General features: G+C 36.0%; 1 protein-coding gene across 1 annotated transcript in view; it reads right to left on the minus strand.

The window, feature by feature from the left end:
- The window catches only part of LOC145673209 (uncharacterized), a 176,030-nt gene extending 160,444 nt beyond the window's left edge, over window positions 1-15,586 (minus strand). Inside the window, exon 1 of the mRNA XM_081742693.1 lies at window positions 15,431-15,586. Coding sequence (XP_081598819.1) covers window positions 15,431-15,475 — 45 coding nt within the window. The 5' untranslated portion in view covers window positions 15,476-15,586. The remainder of the gene's footprint in view (window positions 1-15,430) is intronic.
- Between the last annotated feature and the right edge of the window lie 2,790 nt (window positions 15,587-18,376).

Here is an 18,376-nt window from a genome sequence, read left to right on the forward strand (position 1 = left end):
TCCTTTCAATCTTCAGTATGAATGTTAACCTTGCAACCCGAGAAATCTGTCCTATTGGCCATGAAAACTTAAGTTGTGGCTCACACATTGTATGACTTCGTCAGAAGGGAGCTGAAGGAGTCAGCAAAGCAGGTTCAGAAAGAAGAGATAAGTTGTTAATTTCAACAGGAGAAAAAATACACTCAAAATGCAAGCAACGCTACAGCAACACAAAAGACATTAAAAGTAAACAACAAAAAAGACTTAAACCACCAAAGAAAAGTGCTAGGATATCTTAAGGTCCTTCTAACAGCCAAATAAATTGTCTCTTCTGCGGTATTACAGTCACACCAGGAAGTGCTGGTATTAGTTATGTGAAAACAGAAGTAATTGTGAACAGTATTATTGAGTGTTGTAATAGTCGTTTAGATGAACGGGTGAGTATCTGAAAGGAAGAATAGAATATTATGGACATTACCTGCACACCGCTGGCTGTGTTTACCATCACTCTTGTAGCAGTAATTTTCGTTCTGAGCTTTGCATACTGCTACAGTTCCATAAATACTAAGAGGCGAAACGCAGCAGATCTGGCCGACCCAAAAACAAAGATTAAGAGCAAGCATTTTTCAAAGTTCGATCTTATCTAGAAAATAATGACGATGAACCCTTTCTTTCATACCTGATTTCCTGTAAAGATTGTTAAATGGTATTTTGTAGGTAAAATATAAAGTATGATGACCGGGAAACCAGTACAGAGGGCTTTACGTGGACATCTCTTGTTAGACAGATGTCTCAACTTTCTAATTGTCTCAGATCTAGAAAAAAAAAAAACAGCGCACAATTTATCACTAGTGAATGAAGCAGAAACGCTATATTCATCATTGATATTGAAACAGATTACAATCGAAAGTGACATAAAGTCGTATACGCTGATCGAAATAAAGAAAATTATTGACACAAGAAAGAAAGAATTTGGCCACAGGTCAGAAACAAGTTTACTTTGGGCAAACTATCAGAAAATGTTGCAGTTTGCCCGATCACTCGTCAAAGCAGATCGCACAGGGTCCTGGACGATGCACCTGCAAGCGGTGTTAGACTGTCTGCCAATATTTGCTGCTGCTGGACACTATAACTACCTAAAACCTGCATATATCTATGTGCAAGAAATGAGTCAACTGCAGAGCCGCATCCTGATATATATACCTCATTTGCCAAGGGATTCCATGTGATTCGCCGCAGTAACCAGTTCTGGGCAGGCCTTAGTCCAGATCTAGTAATCGAGCAGACATTAATGAGATCCTTAAAGAGCAGTGGCAGGTTGATCTACGGAAGTGGCATGACTGAAGAAATGCGTACTTTGTGGACAATGTCCACACCTATATCATCTCAATATCACGATGCCATGCAGGAATTCAATGGTTTTACATACACAACCAGTCATCAGCATCAAGAAACAACATTGTCAAGGATGAAAAGAGATCACTGAGACTTGGAGAAGATTAAAGAAAAACTTGTAACCTTTATGCCATTCTCACCAGACTCTTCTTTGAGAAATATTGTTACGGGTGTAATTGCCAAAGAGGATGTCAATGTGCATAATTCACAGATGATCAGGAAAAATATTGTACAAAACATAATTGGAGAACCAATTTTAATGTATCATTTAAAAGAAAAGAGCAAGCAAAAACCCTTGCCAACGAGTCCAGCATTAAAATTGACAAAGAGAGAACCATTGATCCTGCTCTTCTCTATCAACGATTTTTTGTTGTCAAAAACTTGAGAACTTTCTTTAGAACGTGTATTGAGCTATGAGCTCAGTCCATTTGCAGTAGCCATGTTTGACGCCAAATAAATTTCGTAAAAGTGACAAAGCTCAACTGGCTCATACGATTGAGGTGTATATTAGTAAGCAATCTAAACAAGCTATTATGGATTCGGTTTCAGCAACTGAACATTATGTGTTAGATGGTAGTTCACTTTTTCATCTGCTTCCTTGGATAAAGAGCAAGAGTTATGGTGGCATTGCACGTTCATACGTAGAATTTACCATAAAACATAATGGTAAAGCAAATGTTATTTTTGACTTTTACGAAGCTGGTCCTTCCATCAAGGATAATACACATCATCGAGGAGGCCAAATCATCCATTTCACTATCAGCTTCAATGAAGCAACAGAGTTTCTAGGGGGGGAAAGATGATTTTCCTGCCACAACTAGCAACAAACAGGAATTTCTCACATGGTGGCAGAAGAACTGCAGAAAAGTGGCTGCAGTGTTATCAATGCATCAGGAGATGCAGACGTAGACATCGTCAAAGCATCTGTCAAGTCATCAGAGCAACATTCAACAACATTGATTGCGGAGGATACAGATTTACTCATCCTCCTTCTTTATTGTGCTCAGTTTGATAATAAAGGCCTATATTTTCGTTCGGACAAGTCTACACTTCATAAGATATATGACACCAATGAAATGAAACGTGTTCTGGGTGGTAATGTATATTCGCAACTGTTGTTCATTATGCTTAAAAAGGATGTGATTCAACTTCGCACATATTTGGTGTAGGCAAGAAGTCAGTATTCCAAAGATTCATAAGCAGTAAAAAAAAAAATCAGAACTGTGAAAATGTGTTCCTGCTGCCACATCAAACAAAATCTGTTGTAGCATCGTTAGGGGTAAAGGTAATGGCTATCTTGTTTATACACAGAAGTACTGACGTCTTTGCGCTACCAACTCTTCAGTAAAAGAAAAACTGTTTCTTTCATGTCACTCATCACTCCAGAGTGCCTTCCTTCTACTGAGTCCTCTACAAAATACCACAGCTTTAAAGTTTATTACCAAATCAAGGTTTGGATCAGAAATGACAGTGATATGAATGCAGCTGGTTGGAGGTGGAAACTATGGCACAATCAGTATATACCTGTTATGACAGATACATCTGTTGCACCAGAAAGTCTTCTTCATATGCTTCACTGTAATTGTTAACTGCCTGTCTAATAAAACGGTGCAGTTGCAAGAGATATGGACTACCATGCACATCTGTTTGCAGACCTTGCCAAACAGAAAACTGTGAAAATATTTTCAATGAATCTGTTTGGGATGAAGAATGTAACAAGGACTATTCGTAAATACGTTAATGTTTAATAAAACGTATATTAATTTTGTGCAAACTAAGGACAAAGAAACTATTCTTTATCATTTAGATGTAACAAATGTATTTTAAGACTATAAAAAATACACTTCAAAAATATTAGAATGAAAACTGAGGAAACAAAATATTTTGAATAAAATAGTATGGGAAGAAAAAATCTTACAATGATTGTTTGTAAATATGTTAAAGAAAAATTCTGTTAATTTTTGCTAAAATAAGAATAAAGAAAGTACTGTTTAGAATTTCGGTGTAGCAGATGTGTGTTAAGTCCATAAAATTATGAGTAGACACTAGAATAACTTTTGTATGATGAAAACTGTAGGATGTGCTATTTATTGCCTACTTATAGGTTCGGTTAGGTATATTCATAGAGTAGGATATTGGCAAATGCTTTGTTTTCTCGTAACTATTGAAGACTTCAGAATTTAATTTCTCACACATATAGTCTATTCATCATAGTAATTTTCTAGAAACATTAAGGTAGTGTACTTTTATCTGGGGCCGCTACAGAAGACGCAGAACTTCTGAAAAGGGAATTTTTAGGGGATTTTTTTTCGAATTATCCACAACTTCCCTTTTCACGTGTATCATGGACGCATGGAGATGATACCATAGGAAAGCTTGCTTCATTCTAAAAATAATGAGTTACGAATGATATTACCCGGATTAATAGTACTGTGTTAAAAACTTTTATGTTCTGTCCTATTTATTGTCTACTTATATATTTGGTTAGATACATTCAAAGAGTAGGATATTGGTAATTTTTTTTTATTCTGTCGTAACTACTAAAGATTTCACAATGTAATTTGGCACGTACATAGCCTATATCTCATAGTACTTCTCTAGGAAGGTTTGGGTTGTGTATTCTTACCCGGGGCCGCTTCAGAGGGCGCAAAACTTTAGAAAAGGGATTTTTAAGAGGGAAATTTCTCAAATTATTCTCAATTTCCCTTTCCACGTAGGTCATGCACACATTTGAATGGCACCACTCGAAAGCTTGTTTTATTCCGAAGAGAATGATGCACGAACCATAATCCTAGGATAAATAGTGATGACCCAGTAGCTACTTGAATGAAAGTCTAAGATTGTAAAAGAGTTAACAACCATTTTGGACGCCATATTGAAAATTGGGTCTTTCCGGTGGTCAAATTTTGGTAAACTTTTAATATGTTATTCAACACATTTGATACTACAGAAAATCGTTGAGAAATCTTTTGTAGGAATTTTTTGAGGGTTAAACCGTATTTTCAGTCGCCTAGTAACTGCAATGGAGTTTGGAACGCTTACCTTGTAAGTACCCTCTCTTTTCCTATGGTATCCCTCCTCCACTTTTGGGAGGAGCTTCAGTAAAAATCGGCCATCTGGCATGCATGGAAAAAAGTCAGTCATCATTGTGGGTATAAGTCTCCTGTGACAAGCGACCCACTGTACATTTCAGTTTTAAAGATTTATTTTCATATTCTTGTAAATTCAGTTATAATAAATTGTAGTTTAAATGGGGCTTCACGTTTTCATTTCGAGCCCAGAGATTTAACAACACCAAGAAATTTAGGTTGCCTTCAATTGCACTCTAAAGAATTCAGTTTTATTTAATGTCATGCAGTTGCATTTTTTAATATTTTAAAAGAAGTGATTTAACATGAAAAAGCATGCTAGGACTGAAGATACTAAAATCAGTAAAATATACAGAGAAGGGTTCACAGCGGAGCTGCCCAATTTTCAAGCCATAAGAAAGGCGTTGCAGAGGAAAAGGAGAGAAAAAATCCAAATGCTACCAAATCCACCCAATGGAGGAAGTAATTCTACCAGATGACATTCTGAAGATAGATGACGAGACAAACTTCCTGCTTGCAGATGACACCACAAAAGAAGGAGTAGTGTTAATATTTTGCAAATAGTTATTGGAAAAAGAGAAAACAAAAGATAAAAAACATATAAGTATTTCTGGAAGTTCCTTTTAAATATTATGGACAGGCGTTCGATCAATCAGGGATAAGGATTTGTTTATCTTTTCCAGTTTTGGCTAATCACAAACAAGCATTTATTTACATCTTTCAGGTGTCTACCATGCAGAGCTGCCAACGGCAGCGGTATCGCGCTAAATTTGGCGGTTTTAAGATTGTGTCTAGCGGTGAAAATTGGCTGGCAGCAGGGCCACGGGAAATGAAAATTTAATTAATTAATACATATTTTATATATATATATATATATATATATATATATATATATATTTGCAACGTACTTCAAAACATGTTACGTTTTGATACAATGTGTTTCGGTGGTATCTTCTTGTTTCGCCTTACACAATTTTTCCGGCTTTTTCTGCCCCCTGGCATCTTTATCAACATGACAAGATTAAACTTTGATTTAAGGCGTAACAGGAATTCCTGTTTAACCTTTTCCTGTTTCGCCTTACAATTTTGAGGGAAATTTAATATGATAAGGGAATTTTTTAAGTGGATAATTCATTTAACAAAATTATTATTAAAACGAAAATGTTCTTAGATACAAAAGCCGGGTTGTGATTGGTCTACACAGCATGGGAAGTTGAAGTTATTTATTCAGCAAGATTAATGTCAAGGAAGAATGTTACTAAGAACATAAACAATCAAACAGAGCAAGACTTCACCGAGTGCAGTACAAAATCCAAGCAAAATTCTGACAAGATCGACAAAATCCAAGGGAAAGAATCACAGGTGCACTCTAATATCACGAGAACATCGAGATTGATCGAATTTTTTATAATTTCGAAGATTATACATTTTATTATTAAAAGTGAGTGTCACCTTGAAAAATACCAAAGTGTGAAAAATAAGTTATTATTGGCTTGGTTAAAAACAGGTAGAAGGATACCAGGAAACTTAAAAACACTTATATAACAAAACAATTTTTTCAGTGAAAGTGTGAAAGCTGTGTTTTCCATGCATACGTCATAAAACTATTATTTCATAGTCTAGAATGTACTGGCCCGGAAGGACATGAGAAAGAAAAATAACAAATGAGGCAAATATAAAAACTCCTGGTTTCTAAACCAGGGGGTTCAGTCTTGGATCGAGTCTCGGTCAGTCTTGGCTCGCATCTGCAATCGCGTTTAGTCTCGTCTCGAGTATACGCGATAGTCTCGTCTCGAGTATACGCGATAGTCTCGTCTTGTCTTAACGCCTCTTGGTTAAGTCAAACTGAATTGATGGACCAGAACATGTAAGTTGTGGATGTTATGGTTTTCTTTAATTTTGCACATCAGTATGGTCAAGCAATGCAATTCGCTCAGTCCTCGTAACCGTAGGTTATGATAAAACCGGATAGTAATAATAATAGTAGTATTCTTAAGTAATGCTATACGTTCTTAATTTGTTCATTGCAATTCTCAATTAGCTTGTATAATGTTTTAGTACTGTTTATCAATTCCTGTATTGTTGAGGAATAATCACCATTGTTATTATTGTGTTGGGAAACAGATTTAAAGAAAAAAAAAAAAAACAAATGGATAAGATAAGCTGTGGTTAAATGAATTTTAAGAAGATGAACTATTAAAATGTTTTGTTCAAATAACTTGGCCTAAGGGACAAGATAAACAAAAGAACAAGGCCTCTTAATTGTGAAAACCATGATAAAGTGGGGGATATAAGGAGAATCCAGGCTGGCAAAAGGGGACGGAAGCAGCCAAAGACGAAGGAAAAGTTATTCAGCCATGTGGGTGAGGATTTCACCTAACATTCATGTAAGACCTTTTCTCTCTTTGTAAAATCTTAGTTAGAGAAGAATTTGAGCCAAGTTAGGTTTCTCGTATATAATATTTTGTGTTTACGAAATTTTCTTTATATCAATGTAATTTTATTGTGTTTTTGCATTTTCATATACTCTCTCTCAGTGTTAATAAAGTTTGCTTACTTAGTATTCCTCCAGGTTCTTTTACTTACTTCCACAGAGAAGAGATAAGAACCATTATTTTTAAATTGACTTTAGTAGAATACTGACTACCGATACTCAAGAATGTTGAATTACCATTTTTATTAATCATGGCTCCCCTGGCGATATGCTAATGCTCAGATTCTTTTTTGGCTAGATTTTACATATTTTATACCAGATTCTTTTTTTTAATTTTTTCTCTATTTCTTGGTTAAGGCTAATTGGTTTCTCAGTGCAAAACAGATTTAAAGAAAAAAAAATATGGATAAGACAGACACACACTAAACGGTGTTATTTGAATCCTGTACTATTTCAGTGGGGGAATGTGTTGGGAAACAGATTTAAAGAAAAAAACAAATGGATAAGATAAGCTGTGGTTAAATGAATTTTAAGAAGATGAACTATTAAAATGTTTTGTTCAAATAACTTGGCCTAAGGGACAAGATAAACAAAAGAACAAGGCCTCTTAATTGTGAAAACCATGATAAAGTGGGGGATATAAGGAGAATCCAGGCTGGCAAAAGGGGACGGAAGCAGCCAAAGACGAAGGAAAAGTTATTCAGCCATGTGGGTGAGAGGATTCCACCTAACATTCATGTAAGACCTTTTCTCTCTTTGTACAATCTTAGTTAGAGAAGAATCTGAGCCAAGTTAGGTCTCTCGTGTATAATATTTTGTGTTTATGAAATTTTCTTTATTTCAATGTAATTTTATTGTGTTTTTGCATTTTCATATACTCTCTCTCAGTGTTAATAAAGTTTCCTTACTTAGTATTCCTCCAGGTTCTTTTACTTACTTCCACAGAGAAGAGATAAGAACCATTATTTTTAAATTGACTTTAGTAGAATACTGACTACCGATACTCAAGAATGTTGAATTACCATTTTTATTAATCATTATCAAACTTAGAACAGCACTAATGATTGAGATAATGCAAATAATCGATTTACACGTGGGTGACTCATATATTAATCCGTTATCTTTATCGGTTCTAGAATAGCCCTGTAAGAGTCACACCCACACCTTGTGTAGATAAGATTACATAATAAAATGAGATAGCAAAGGTAGATTACTGTGTAGTCACTGTGTTTCTCATAAATAGCTACAACCCCATTCTCCTACGTCAGGTTGAGTGAGTATTAATATTCATGTAATAAATAACCACTATATGACTGAGATAAACACGGTATGTGATAGATATGGTCAAATTGGTACTGGCTATCATAATAACCCTAGTGTTAAGGCTTAATTATCAATTTACCCATCATTTACCCATGATACTAATCTTCAATTGTTATGCATCTAAAGTGCTATTTGTAATTCTCCAATTTATTGTCTTATATGCTAAATACGGAAAACCCAATAAAACATGTAAGACTGTTATAGTAAGGTGCAAAATTTACAGAAAAGTCTGGATGTAGAAGGGACCGGACCAGGAGCGTCATTTGAGTTTGTTTGCAGGGAGCAAGACGCCCATCTACATAAGAGTTGCCCGTTTTTTTTTTTTATTATTAGTATATTAGTAGTCGATTAAAATATGTTTCTCAAACTTAGGGGGAAATTCCCGGGGACGCGGACAAATCCAAGCTAAGTTCTGGCAAGGCGGACAAAATCCAAGCGGATAAAATCCAAACAACTATTACGGAAACGTAAAAGACTTGATCGAATTTTTTTTATAAATTCGATAATGGACTTCAATCTTATTTTTAGAGCATGAAAGTGCAGTTACTTTGAGAAATACCAAGCTAAGATAAGTAAGTTGTTATTCTACTATTGTCACACTTGGAGAAGGATATCAGGAACTAAAAACAATTACATAACAAAAACATTTTGACAAATATGTTTTGTGGGGAAATGTGAAAGCAAGTATTTTCCAGCAAACGCCACTAAAACTATTATTTCATCTAGAATGCGCTGGTTCTGAAGGACAAGAGAAAGGAAAATAACAAATGAGGCGTGTATAAAAAATACTGGTTTCAAACCAGGGTATGCAGTCTTTCAGTCGTATTCAGTCGGTTCAATTTTCGACTCGACTCGTCTTGCACATATTGTTAAGTCGGGAACTCTCGGGCAGGTGGTGCAATTGCTATTGACCACCGTAGTATCGCGATTATAGTTGTCGCCGATGCTGACTGTAATCGATGGACTAGAAAATATAAGTTGTATATTGCATAGTTTCTTCTACTTTTATGCATAATTATGGCAGGGCAGGTCATGTTAATCATATCCTCGTAACCGTAGGTTTTGATAAACCCGGAACAATTAACATTAAGAGTTGCTTGGAAGAGAAACTATTCTCATAAGTCATCTTTAATGTTTGTTTATAAGCACGTAGCTTATGAATCACAATGTACAACTGTAATTTGCCAAGGTATTACGTCTCAATGTAACGATTATTATTTATCAATTTTACGTACTGTATTTGAGCTCTCTGATACACGAGTGTCATATTCTCGCTGTGGATGACCCATTTATTCATAGATAATTGTATTGGATTTAGAATAGCCCTGTAAAGTGCTCATCCACATTGTACCATTAATATCTAATACAATAAAAATGAGATAGCCTGGGTTAATTACCGAGTAGTCATTGCGTTTAATCAAGGTCTCTTTTAACTCCTGTTCTCCTGCATTAGATTAAGTGACAACTAATAAAATTATAAATATTTATTAATATACTACCGAGGTAATAAACAGGTATATTATTTTACTGCTAGCTCCCCTCATTATCACGTTTTACCGTGATACAACAGTATCATGTGCGTAGCTGTGAATGTGCCTGTGAACATCCTAATTAAATTGTGTGTTTGTTTCTTTCTTCAATTGTGATGAATTCTAAAGTTTTATCTGTAATTCTTCTTACTTTTAAAGAACTGAAAATCCAATAAAACATGTAAGATTGTCACAGTAAGAGTACAGATAAGCTTATGAAAAGTTATGTTTTAATTGTCTTTAGTTGTCAAAATAACCAATAATACATAAATTTTCATTTAGTTTGTCTAACAAGAAAGTTGCAAAAGTCTTTCACACTGTTCCTAGTATACAATAATCTCCCGAGTTTGATGAGTTTACATTGGGGTTAACACTGTGGGGTAACATTGAAAGTAGTCCCATGAAGTAGGCTCCTGATTGCTGCGATGAAACTCCAACAAAATTCGCGATGGTGTATCCATTGTAATGAAATTATAAGGCTTGAGTTTTTTTTTTTTTAAAAAAAAAAAGTTTTTTCATCATATTGTAAAAAATATATATCAAAAAGTTTTATTCTTAGTCAAATAATTAACATTGTTTTCCACTGTTAGAACTAGCAATTATATGTAAAAAAAATATATTATAAGATAATAATTAAGTGAAAAAGGAATTTTGATAAACAGAAACACTTATCGTGGACTAATGAGATTCTCCGGCAGTCACGTAGCGTGAAGAGTAATTAGGAGGACAAACAAAGCTGTTATGGAGAACTTCAGGGTTTGAATGACGAAAATTATAACATATAAAAAAGTAAGGGAGAGATCCAGTCATCACCCAGGATTCAACCAGTAACTCACCTTGTACTTATTCAAGTCTTAATCCAACGATTGCTGGACAACATGGGTGGACAATCACTATTCTTACAGTAAGCTGTATTTTTCATTTTGTATATAAAAGGCAGTCATTTGTATAGGCTCCAAGCTTAGCGAATTGGTTTCCCGAGTAAAAACAGAAAGTTATTTTGTATCTTTAATCTTTTAGTTCCTGGGCCCAACGGGCAAGGGGTTGCTGGACCCCTACCAGGCGCCTCCCCAGGTGGCGGATAGGGGAATGTCTACTAGATATAGTAGGCACCGGAGTCAACCGGGGTGGACCAAAACCAGCACTGCTGCCTTGCAGTTCGTGGAGGGATCCATAAAGGCTAAGGGAAGACAACTCTGACAAAAAATCACCCGGTCCTCCAGGTTGGGGGTTGGGCGTAAGGCTAACAACCTCACACCGGAAAACAACAACCGTTCAGAAACCCGAAAGTGTGCCTCGGAAGGATGGGACAATAGGAAATGGATCGGCGAAACGGAATAAGGACATGATTCTGGCAACCTGGAATGTGAAAAGTATGTTAGGACCAGGCAAGATACATGAAGTAGCGCAGGAAATACTGAAGTATGGAATACAAGTGGCGGCCTTACAAGAAATAAGATGGCAAAGCACAGGAAAAATGGAGGATAAAGACTTCACAATGTTCTACTGTGGAACGGAGCAAAGAACTGGCCAATACAGAACAGGATTCATCGTTTCAAAAGAAGTGAGAGGAAGCGTCCTACAATATAAACAATTAACGAAAGAATCAGTTCACTCAGATTAAAAGGTAAATGGAGAAACATAACCATTTTAACAGTTCATGCCCCGACAGAAGAGAAGGAAGACTGTGAAAAGGACAAATTCTACAAGTTAGAAGAACTCTGGACAGAACACCCAATACGACATACAGATAATCATGGGAGATTTCAATGCCCAGATAGGTGAGAACGATAGCATAAAAGGAGTAAGTGGAAAACATACAATACACGAAGAAAGTAACAGTAATGGTGATTTGTTATGCTAGCTGGCAATCAGACGGAAATTTATAATAAAAAGTACATGCTTTCCACATAAACGTATACATCTAGGAACCTGGAAGAATCCAAGTGGGAACTCAGTCAGCCAAATTGACCATGCAATGATCTGTCAAAGGCACGCATCAGCAATAATAGACGCCAAACGCTCCAGAGGACCAAACTGTGATTCCGATCACTTTCTATTGAAAGTAAAGCTACGAGAAAAGATAAGGAAAACACACACGGGAAACAGACTTGGTAGAACAAAGTGGAACACAAAAGAATTGGAAAAAACAGAAAATAGACAACGATATCAAGAAAGTATAAAGCAAGAAATAGAAGGATGGACGGAAACGGAAAGAGAAACAATACATACACATTTGGGAAAAATTAAAGAAACTCTAAAAAAAATCAGCTAAAGAAATAATAGGGAAACAGATACAGACTATAAAGAGAAACAGATGGTTCGATGAAGAGTGTGAGGGAGCGATAAAAGAGAAAAATGAGGCAAGGATGAAAATGCTACAAAAGGAAACAAGAGGAAACATTGATAATTATAAAGAGAAGAGAAGAATAGCCAACAACACATGCAGGAAAAAGAAGGAGATGATTATGGAGCAGATAATGGAGATAAATAATCTGAGCAAACAAAAGAATGAGACAAGTAAAATGTACGCAGCCATCAAAAAGATAAATAAAGGCTATGAACCCAAAGAAATTGGCTACAAAGACAAAAATGGGGAAATATTAGGAGATATACACAGCATACTAGAAAGGTGGGCTGAATATTACCAGGAACAATTAGGAAAGGAAGAGACGCAAGAGCTGGAACTCACAACCGCTGCAAACATATGAAGAAGTGGAAACAATCTTAAACCAAATGAAGAACAATAAGGCCCCAGGCGAAGATAAGATAACAATAGAATTAATAAAGGCGGCAGGCGTTACAATGAAGAGGGAAATTCATGAACTCCTTAAGCGCATCTGGGAAGAAGAACGAACGCCCAAGGATTGGCAAGGAGGAATTATCTGCCCAATATACAAGAAAGGAGACCGCACAGAATGCAGCAACTACAGGCCAATAATGTTACTGAGCACGGTGTACAAAATATTAACGAAGGTTATTAACAAAAGAATGAAAAAGTACACAGAAACAATAATCGGGGAATATCAGTGTGGATTTAGACCTGGAAGAGGCATAACTGATCAGCTATTCGTTCTACAGCAAATTGTAGGAAAACATTACGAATACGGACTTGACCTTATAATTCTATTTGTTGACTATCGCAGAGCCTTTGACAGTGTAAATAGAAACCAAATCATTAAGGTGATGCAGCAAATGGGTATTCCCAATAAGCTGATTAATTTAACACAAATGATAATGCGCCAAACAAGCGCTAAGTAAGAATAGGAAATGCTGTAAGTCGAGAATTTCAGTATTACAAAGGAGTGAAGCAAGGAGACGGGCTATCCACCACGCTCTTTATTATAGCACTGCACGCAGCTGTACAGGAAGTAGACAAAAGAGGCTCAATTTTCACCAAAAGCACCCAGATATGCGCATACGCAGATGATATTGTAATAGTGGCTAAAACAGAAAAAGATCTGACGGAAACATATCAAAGATTAGAAGAAGAAGCAAATAAACTTGGATTAGAAACAAACGTCAACAAAACAAAATACATGATTGTCACTAGGAAACCAGAGAAATTTAAAAAGAAAAGCAGTTATACATGGGAAAGAATTCGGAAGAGTGAGCTCGTTTAAATATTTAGGCATTTCAATCAACGAACAAAACAAAAAGGAAGGAACGATAAGAGAAAGGATACACATGGGAAACAAGGCTTACTACGCAAATATGCAACTAATCAGAAGCAAACTCATAAACAGGAAAACCAAGGTTACTATCTACAAAACATTAATCAAGCCAATCATAACGTACGGAGCAGAAATATTTGTCATGAACAAAGCAGAAGAAGAAGCTCTACGAAGATTCGAAAGAAGAATAATACGCAAGATATACGGCCCAGTCAAAGAAGACGATATATGGAGAATAAGGAGCAATGAAGAAGTAAACAGTATATTAAAAAATGAAAATATTGTAAAGTTTATTAAATCTCAGCGAATAAGATGGCTAGGCCACGTACAGAGAATGCCAGAATCGAGAATACAAAGGAAAATAATGAAGGAGCAAATATATTCTGTAAGAAGGAAAGGAAGACCAATGACAAGGTGGATAGACGACGTAACGGAAGACCTAAAACGATTAAAAGTGAAGAGATGGTGGGAGATCGCCAAGGATAGAAAAGCATGGAGGCACATTGTTAGGGAGGCCAAGGCTCACAAAGAGCTGTAGCGCCAGTTGGTAAGGTAAGGTAATCTTTTAGTTCATGAAACTAAAAGCCGTGCTTGTTATAAAAAGTATCACGAAAATATCAACTTTGATCGAATTTTTTAATTTAAGAGATCAGACATTTCATCATTAAAACAGTGTCGCCGTAGAGATACCAAAAATGTGTAAATAAGATATAAATGGTATTTCTAAAAACATGTACGAAGGACACCAGGAAATGAAAACACTTATATAAGCAAAAACAATTTTCTTCAGTGAAAGTGTGAAAGTCACGCATACGTCATAGAAACTATTATTTCATAGTCTAGAATAGACTGATCCGGAAGGACTTGAGAGTGAAAATAACAGATGAGGCGAATATAAAAACTCTTGGTTTTTAGACCAGGGGATCTTGTCTTCTCTCGGTCGTAGTGAGGATCGAGTCTCGGTCGGTCTTGGCTCGTATCCGATATCGCGAGAAGTCTCGTCTCGTTAACTTTGTCTCGTTTTGGACAATACTTGGCGGACTACTGTATTGGGAATCCAGAACATGTAAGTTGTATATTTTATGGTTTTTCTTAATTTGACACATGAGTATGGTCAGGCAAATGCGATCTTCCTTGTCCTCGGAACCTTAAGTTAAGATATACTAGGATTAAGACAAATGACAAAGCGATAGATGTTAAGAGAATATTCAAAACAAATTTTATCATGTAATGCTATTTACTGTCGATCTACTCGCAATGTACTAATAGAGTTTATCTGATAACTGCATTATTGTCGAATAATTTCAATAGATTGAGACAATGCAAACAACACATTTTCAAGTGGGTGACTCAATGATTGATTCCGTTAAGTTTATCGGGATTAGAATAGCTTTGTAAGAGTCAAACCCACATCTGTGTAAATAAAAATCTTATAATAAACGAGATAGCTAAGGATAACATCTGTGTCATCTATGTGTTCTCGTAAGATAACTTTAACCTCTGTTTCCCACGTCAGGTTTTGTGGATATGGTACTCAGGTATTCAATAACCACGATATTACTGAGGTAAATAAAAGCAAATAAGTGATATAATGGTAATTATCATAACAACCTAAATTATATAACGTATTTATCGCGGACTAAGTAACGTTATATCTGTGATATGGCTCCCCGAAATGAATTATGAGGACTTATGATTGTACTGCCTGAACACCCACCCATTTCTTCTTTCTTGCCAAACAGTACATCCACACAAACACAAAAACAACATGAGAAAGTCTCATACAGCACCATGTAAGCTCATTCCTTTGGCAATGAACTTACGTGCCTTTTACCCCAATGGATGCATTTGTTCCCACGTTTCTCATGAAACACACTCTCTTATATATAAACATCTAGAAAAATAATAACCCGAATGAATATATGTGTAATGACTCCAAATCCCGCCGCGTACATTATAAAAAAAACAAAAATAATAAAAAAAAAAATTAAACACCTTGGTACTTACCATGCAGCCAAAAAAAACCCCAAGCCTGACGGATGCAGCCTCCATCACTCTACAACTATATCAAATGGAATACCCCATCCACGCGTTTGGTGGCTTAGACAAATTTCCTCCAAGGGTTTCCTACCCTTGTACGGTTGTGCTCACGCAGCCTACCATGCATACGCAATGGCATGCATCAGTGCATGCTGGCTCAGCGAGGTAGCAACCCTGCACGGACATTCCACAGCTTGACCTCAATCAGGTCAATGCATTCTTCCCTGCTATAATTAACCACGCTCTTTTCCTCGAAACGATTACAGGAAAATCTTAGGGAGAGAATCTATGAATGCAATACAAAAAAAAAAAAAAAAAAAAATACTGAAATTCAATTTGCATTTCGTTAATTTCGACTGCCTGTAAGATGAGTTCCTCTTCTCTCTTTCAGATCATGTGGCGTGTCTATGTTTTTGGCATTTTTGCACTTCAAACCGTCAAGGCCCAAAACCCAATAGAAACGAAAGATGTGGTTACAATTATTAGTGCTGTGGGTACTGTTGGATGTGTATTATCGATTCTGTTTCTTTTATGTTGGTGTCGTTATAGTAGATCCAAGAAGCGCTCCCGATTTTACAAATCGAATATCACATCCCAATTCACGCACTCTCGTTCTCCTTCTGCTCACAATAACATGGACAACCAACATCTGTTAACACGTTTGGAAGGTCAATCACCATCAATACCTTCGCTACACGATCCTGTACTTCAATCCCGTACTACTCCATCCCGACCTTTATCTCCTCCAGTGGACTCCTTGCTCAGTCCAAGATTTTTCGCATCCACACCATTGTAAATACTTTATACTCCATATGATTATTTGGTGGTGATATTTTCTATCATTCTTATATGCCAAAAAAAAAAAAAATAAATAAAAAAAAAATTAAAAACTACAAAAAACCTTATGCTATCTCCCATTTCCTAACCACATTCACTTATGCCTCCTAACTCTTCATTCCCCTTTTCCTTTTCTGCCTACACTAACATTTCATTTCCTCGGCAGATTGCACTGAAAGGGAATTACAGGTGCATCTTGGATGCACATTATTTTATGAAAGGCTAAGGTTTGTGCAATAAAGGAAAAACCAGAGGAATATACAACATTCCCCGGATATTTATGTATATGCGTACTTAGGTTAATTGCTTTACATTTGTTATATCTGTATATATATATATATATATATATATGTATATTTTCTATTGTTCATATGTGTATTACGATTGTAATGTAACCAGGTTTCAACGATCCATTGCCTGCCATACGAGTAAGACAATCCTTTCAACATTACTTAAAATGTCATTAATATACAACTCTTAACACTTTACTTTTCTGGATTCCCTCAAAACACTTAATTGTAGGATGTTTGTCCCTATTGGACATGTTCTTTAGGTGTATTCGCGAATGTACTCAACGTAGTTACGTTACTTTTTACACCGATATTACAACCTCATGCCTCATTAGCCATTCTTGGTACCATTGGCTAGTTAATGTTATTTTTCCTCCCTATGTCACCGATCTACATATTCTAGGTATGAAAGTGACGTTTGCATCTAGTGTCTAGGAAGTGTGATTCACGAGTTTCACGACGTACGAGAGTTTTTTCCAGTGCCTCGCCAAAAACCTTATACAGGGTGACCATCGAACTGTGATCGAATTCCACGATTTGGGCATCCATTACAGGATTGCTCAGTATATTTTTTTAAGTGGGGGAATATCACGAAAATATCAACTTTGATCGAATTTTTTAATTTAAGAGATCAGACATTTCATCATTAAAACAGTGTCGCCGTAGAGATACCAAAAATGTGTAAATAAGATATAAATGGTATTTCTAAAAACATGTACGAAGGACACCAGGAAATGAAAACACTTATATAAGCAAAAACAATTTTCTTCAGTGAAAGTGTGAAAGTCACGCATACGTCATAGAAACTATTATTTCATAGTCTAGAATAGACTGATCCGGAAGGACTTGAGAGTGAAAATAACAGATGAGGCGAATATAAAAACTCTTGGTTTTTAGACCAGGGGATCTTGTCTTCTCTCGGTCGTAGTGAGGATCGAGTCTCGGTCGGTCTTGGCTCGTATCCGATATCGCGAGAAGTCTCGTCTCGTTAACTTTGTCTCGTTTTGGACAATACTTGGCGGACTACTGTATTGGGAATCCAGAACATGTAAGTTGTATATTTTATGGTTTTTCTTAATTTGACACATGAGTATGGTCAGGCAAATGCGATCTTCCTTGTCCTCGGAACCTTAAGTTAAGATATACTAGGATTAAGACAAATGACAAAGCGATAGATGTTAAGAGAATATTCAAAACAAATTTTATCATGTAATGCTATTTACTGTCGATCTACTCGCAATGTACTAATAGAGTTTATCTGATAACTGCATTATTGTCGAATAATTTCAATAGATTGAGACAATGCAAACAACACATTTTCAAGTGGGTGACTCAATGATTGATTCCGTTAAGTTTATCGGGATTAGAATAGCTTTGTAAGAGTCAAACCCACATCTGTGTAAATAAAAATCTTATAATAAACGAGATAGCTAAGGATAACATCTGTGTCATCTATGTGTTCTCGTAAGATAACTTTAACCTCTGTTTCCCACGTCAGGTTTTGTGGATATGGTACTCAGGTATTCAATAACCACGATATTACTGAGGTAAATAAAAGCAAATAAGTGATATAATGGTAATTATCATAACAACCTAAATTATATAACGTATTTATCGCGGACTAAGTAACGTTATATCTGTGATAAAAGAAATATTAATCTATTGATAAACATTATCCTTAAATTAATTTGATATCTGACAGGCAGAGATATTTGACTGGCGAGGATAAGTACTCGAAAACCCTAACCATCTCACTATTTAAACACCATGGAATAAACGTTTGCAG

Source organism: Thermobia domestica, chromosome 16, assembly GCF_964235325.1.
Source record: "Thermobia domestica chromosome 16, izTheDome1.hap1.1, whole genome shotgun sequence".
NCBI classification, from domain to species: domain Eukaryota; kingdom Metazoa; phylum Arthropoda; class Insecta; order Zygentoma; family Lepismatidae; genus Thermobia; species Thermobia domestica.